At 37.5% G+C, this 5,812-nt stretch overlaps 1 protein-coding gene across 1 annotated transcript; it reads right to left on the reverse strand.

Annotated features, from left to right (window-relative positions):
* Positions 1 to 3,173: 3,173 nt before the first annotated feature.
* On the reverse strand, positions 3,174 to 4,805 carry LOC129300444 (VQ motif-containing protein 9-like). Its single transcript, XM_054939021.1, has one exon. The coding sequence runs from the start codon at positions 4,456 to 4,458 to the stop codon at positions 3,439 to 3,441; it is 1,020 nt and encodes a 339-aa protein (XP_054794996.1). The 5' UTR covers positions 4,459 to 4,805; the 3' UTR covers positions 3,174 to 3,438.
* Positions 4,806 to 5,812: the final 1,007 nt, after the last annotated feature.

Below are 5,812 nucleotides of genomic sequence, written 5' to 3' on the forward strand. Positions count from 1 at the left end.
TTGATATGGGTGTTAAATATTTAGATATTTATTATTCTTTTTTCTGAAATTGAGTAGCTAGTCTTCTTATTTAGGGTTATTTATTCAAATCTTTGTATGATTAATACTTGATTATTCCTCTCTTTTGATAGTTAATAATATATATGTGTTTATTTTATCCTGTACTTAATGCTTGTAAGTGTTTGGCTATCATTTGAATTGTTTTGTTTATGTAAGTAGTGCTTGAGAAAGCTAATTTAGATATAAAACTTGAATAAAAAATGTTGAATTTGAAATTTACAAAGATAATGGATAATTTAGTTGGTAAATAAAAATATTTTATTAACCTTCATAGTCAAATTAAAATTTGTGCTTAAAATTTGTTTTCCACAAATTATTTTCAAGAGAATGCAAAATTTCAGTGTTGACAAATATAATTGATTTAGACTTGAGAAAGTTTTTTTTCAAATAAATTATAATTTTAGAATAACACTTATTTTCTTATTATAAATCATTTTGAGATGAATTAATTAAAGTCTTATAAAATACAAAGGAGAGAGATAATCCCAGGTCTTTATCTCTTGAATTTGTAGTTTCTATTAATTTACTTGTTTTTAAAATACCTCATTAATCTAATTTTCATATTTTCACACACAACCATATTACTTGACTTTGTTCAACCTAACTCATAACTTATAGAGTGATTTTTTAGCCCCTCCTTTCTTTAAATCCTTTTGGAAACCTATCCCTGTAATATTTTATACTTGTGATGACCCATACACTTGCAATAACACTTGATGGTGAATAGAGTAAGTGAGTTGAAAATGAATGATAATGAATGTGGCATGTGAGATTCAAATTAGGTAGGATTGAAAGAGGTAAAGAGAGTGATGATAATGATGAGATTGATATATAATGAGATTGACTAAACTTTTAAACTCTAATTTCTCTACATTTTCATTTTCAATTGGTAGTTGGATAAACAAGTAGCCATCATATAATGAGAATAGGGAAGGAAAGAATGTAGGGAGATTCTGCTAGGGACGGATCGTATCTTTGCAATAAATATTTTTCTTATCAGTGAAAAAAGTTAAACTCGTTCACTAATTAAACGATTTTACTTTTCATTAAAAAACATGAACGTTAGATTTTCTAACTATAAACTTGTTCTTTGCATGAACAAGTTCTTCATGAATGTAAACTCATTTTCTTCTTCATATAGTATTTAGGTAAATACTTCAAGGTATAGCATTTAGACAATTTTGTTTACTGGTTATAGCATATTGGTGAAAAAGGCTAGATAAGTTCTTGAAAATGGGAAGAACCAGGGGCTAACAAGTGAAGCAAAAATTAAGCACGCAATTTTGCTTCTTAATTTTTTTTTTTCCTTGGATGTGCTCTTCTAGTGTTCTGTTCTCCATGCTTTGCATCTCCTTTTCATTATAAGTGTCATATGTATTGATATCAAATGTGCTCTTTTTTATAAGAAATACTTAAGTAGAATATACATTTAATTTTTTACCTTTTCTTTTTATATTATCATTAATATCAGAATTCATTTATATTTAATATTATCTAAATATTATATTTTTATTGAACAGATCATAAATGATGTAATACACTTGATTTATCTAAGTATTTCTTCATTCTTGATTTCACTTTGCAGGAATAAATAACTGTCTCATTACTAGCCGTTGAACCGAGGAGCAAAATTATAGCATCGTGAAAAAGGAGAAACAGAACATGATCGGGGCTTTTGGCATGGTAGGATAGTTTTGGCAACAAATAATTTTGTCTTTCTTTCTTTCTTCATGTATTTATGTAACTAGGCATTTTTCTTTAATGTTGTTTGAAATTATATAAAAGTAATTCATGATGAAAGTAACAGGCAATTAGATCAAGACTTCATTACATCCATTCAAATATTACATGTACAAAAAGATCACAATTAAATTTTGTCGATTTTAATTTTTTTTTTTTTAGATCTAAGAGAATGTTTATGAAAAGTATCATCAATGTGCTCATAGAGATATCAGCCATTCAAAATAAAAAATAAATAAATAAATCTGAATGTTTAGTTTGGATTTGGACGTCCATATTGATGCCAAAATGATCAGTCTTTTTTCATTTCAAGAATATGCTTTCATGAAATGGGCATTGGGGACGAAACTGCACTCTCCATCTCTCTACCAAGGAGAGTGGTCGGTGTTGAGCAATTCAACAACAAAAACCGGAGGGGCACCGTCGGCGTGAAATTTCACGTTGAGTGTTGGGCTATTGGCAAATGGGACAGAAAAATCGTAAAAATCTGCTTCTAATTAATTCCCAACCGATTGCGCAGTACCTCAGTCGCATTTGGCAGTCAACTTGGCACATTTGAACAATGAACATCGCTTATTTATGTATCTATCCTTCACTTAAAGTTAGAACTTAAAAGCCACGCGTTTCTGGGAATTAAAACGAATTACCAGAACTCATCAATCCCCATATCTAAAGTCGATGCCACATGCGAATTGTTCATGTGAGACATGCACGAGGACCCACCACCCCACTGTAGTCCACTCTCCTGGTATCGAGTTTTTATTTAGCAGACTGTTCTCGAACTCCATGTCCACACTGCATAATCAGACCTTCTATATTTGTGATCAAACCAACGTTATAATGGAATTCAGATGTATGCTAATAATTATTTCTACCGTCAGCACTCAGCACTGCAGCATATTTTATGCATGCAATGGGGAATTGCCATCCTGTTCTAATAGCATCGTGTCAAACTCAAAATTCAGTAAAAGCTTGCAACGTTCAGTGGTAAAGACGAACATTCAAAAATATCCCCATCCCTTCGTTCGAGATCGAGGTTTGCCAGTGAATGAATGCCCACTATTCCATTTTTGAGCATCGAAGTCCCCCAACATATAAATTGAATTAGTCAGCTAATTTGCCTCAGCTTCAGAGGCGTCAGGCAACAGCGAGGCAGCAACATGGGGGACCATGAATAAACAGGTTCAGTGATTCCAGAACAACATTGGTTGCCTGTACCCAAATGATTAGGTCTGGCTATTCCGTTTAAAGAGTGCCACAAGACTTACCCATGAGAATTCGATATAACAGGTTTTGGACCAATATTATCATATATTGAAATTGCAATGCAACAACTTTCCACTGTATTTGTATGACTTGTAAGCCTTCCCCCCCCCCCCCCAACCCCCAAAAATCTCTAAAAAGCACAAACATAACAAAGATTGTTCTTTGAGTTTTGAATGCCTTGCCCCATCTACAGAATAAACTAAGCAATGGTTGACTAGTTCCACTTTCAGTCCCACCACTAGAAAATGAATAAACTCCATTCCCTCTGCCTAAAAGCCATGTACATGAGCCACAAAAACAAATCCTAAACCTTAACCAACAATATTTTTCTAACCAGTGACCAGTCTTACCCTTAGCTGAAGAAGTACGAGTTCAGAGACCTCTATATTTCGGGCTTGGAAGAGGCACCGTAGGCGAAAGGGGGAACTGGGGAAATCCTAATTGACCCGACGATGGCGAAAACAGAAGACCGGGGGAAAGCAGAGGGTACGGCGATCTCGGCGAGTTCAAGCAACCGAAAGGAACCGGCGAAGCCGGCATCTGAAACTGCGACTGCGATTGTGCCGTGGCTGTTGTTTGCGAAGAAGTAATCTCCTGAGCCTGCGAACGTGGCTCCGGCTGAGGCTGTTGCGGAGTAAAATTGTTCCAGCGCGGCGAGACCAGGGGAGCCAAGGGCGAGAATCCCGAGAATTGCTTGGAATTAGAATCGATGTTGGACACCGAATTCTGCAGATAGCGCATGTACGCTGAGATAGGAGACTCGGCTGCCGCATGGACGGCTGGAAATGGCGGAAGAGGAGATAAGGGCGCGACGGGTCTTCCAAAGCCCGAGAAATTGTTGACGGGAAACGAGTTGACGGGGTTGTTGGGGATTGCCGAGGGAGGGTTCATAATGGGTGGTTGAGGATGGGGTGCGGCGCCGTTTAGCAACGGGGGAGGGCGATTGCTAATCTGCACGAGGGGAGGAGGGCGAATCCGCTGCAGCCGAGAACTTGGAGGTTTAGGTTGCTGAATAGGTGGAGGTGTCGACATGCGCTCGTGAGCAGGCGAACCCGTGAGCTTCTGAACCACGTCCCTGAAATCGTTCTTGTTGATGTTGTACACAGGGGGCTGATGCTGCAAACTCTGCTGCTGCTGCGGAGGCGGAGGCGGCGGCGGTTGTGGCGGATTGTGGCTTAAGCTATGGTTTTGTTGTTGATTTTGAGGAGAATCGAAGGTCGGCTTTTTAGCAACGACGGGCTTGGAAATCTTGTGAGAAAACTTGTTGAGCTGCCGGATATATTGGTCTCTGCCATTATTGCCGGTGAAGTTTGCGTTACTGCTGCTGCCTATGGCTGTAGTAACAGAAGAATCACGGGAAGATGCTGCAGAGGATTGACAGCCTTTATCCATCGCAGAAAAAACAGATTCTTTTTTAGTCTTTGTAGATCCAAATAATCTCCGCTCGGCTTTAGAGCAGAGGTGTGCCGGTGTGAGTTTGTGTGGTTGTTCGGGGGCTTCGTCTCATCACAGAACGGCGGGTAGGGACAGAGCACGGAGAAGATTATATGGAAATAATTTTGAGTCAAAGGCCTCGGAGGTGTGGTCAAATTCCCAAAATGACTCGCTTTTTTCAGTAATGAAAGAAAAAGGTAGAATCTTATGGCTGTTTTCTTCTGTATTATAGGGGGGCTTTAACTTCAAAGAAGAGAGGAGACTACAGCAGCGAAAGAAGGAAAAGCCGTGAAAACTATACCATATTTCTTTCTTCCTCGTTAATTAATTATTATTAATTTAATGGTACAATATGGTTATCAATTAATGAACCTTTCCCTCGGACGCGCTGTGAGAAAGGTGGGGCGTCGGGGCAGGGGCTATCTTCAAACAGGAACATTTTATTCTATTTATTTTTGGATTTGGGAAGCCCTAACGGGGCCACGGTCGTGCATCGCCATGGCTGGTCAAAAGTGTTACTACGTGATTGGAGCAGTGTTGGAAGCATCAGTGATTGGCTGAGGCTCGAGCATGATGGAGATGCCATGGCTCGTAGCCTACTGTAGATTTCACTGCAGAATCTGAAATAATGTATTCTATTAACTAATTTATATTTTTGATAAATTAATTATCATTTAATAATATTTAAAATTATCCATTATTTTTATTTAATAGATTATCTTAATTTAAAAAATTATAAATCACAGTGACATTTTTTAAAAATCATATTAATTACATGTTAAATGATTTGAAATGCCTTATTTTTTTACAAAATATAATATACATATATATATATATATATAATATCATATAATACTAAATACTGAATGAAAAACTTCCGTTAAGGTCTGGACGGGATGAACAACGGAGGAATTATAATTGATGTCCACTTCGAGTTCTCTAACGCATCCCCAAATCACGCGGCCATGAAGCGACTATGAATTAAGTGTAGGATAGAATAAGGGAAGTGCACATTTACTCTATGAGGCGGCACAGGGAATAAGACTAGTGGGTTATTTTGTTTGTATGTGTGGAGGCGGAATTAAGCACTTGAAGTTCATAATCAAAGGCGCTAATAAATTTCCAAAATCTACACAAGGGTCATTCAATCTCAGAGCTTCCTGTTACGGTCAAAAGGCAGTTACACTGCGCTGTGCTAGTCAGTGATGCTACTGGATCCTTCTTTTCCAAACTTCCAACGAGCTTTTGACTCAATCTTCTTCATCATTGTCACAGCCTTTAAAATTCTCTTGGATGGCTCATTTCAGGAAAT

Source organism: Prosopis cineraria, unplaced genomic scaffold, assembly GCF_029017545.1.
Source record: "Prosopis cineraria cultivar Desert tree isolate PC_DT_omini unplaced genomic scaffold, ASM2901754v1 PC1595, whole genome shotgun sequence".
In the NCBI taxonomy this organism is placed as follows: Eukaryota; Viridiplantae; Streptophyta; class Magnoliopsida; order Fabales; family Fabaceae; genus Prosopis; species Prosopis cineraria.

Coding starts and splice junctions, on each gene's coding strand:
- LOC129300444 (XM_054939021.1), bottom strand. CDS start 4,458: ATGGATAAAGGCTGTCAATCCTCTGCAGCATCTTCCCGTGATTCTTCT.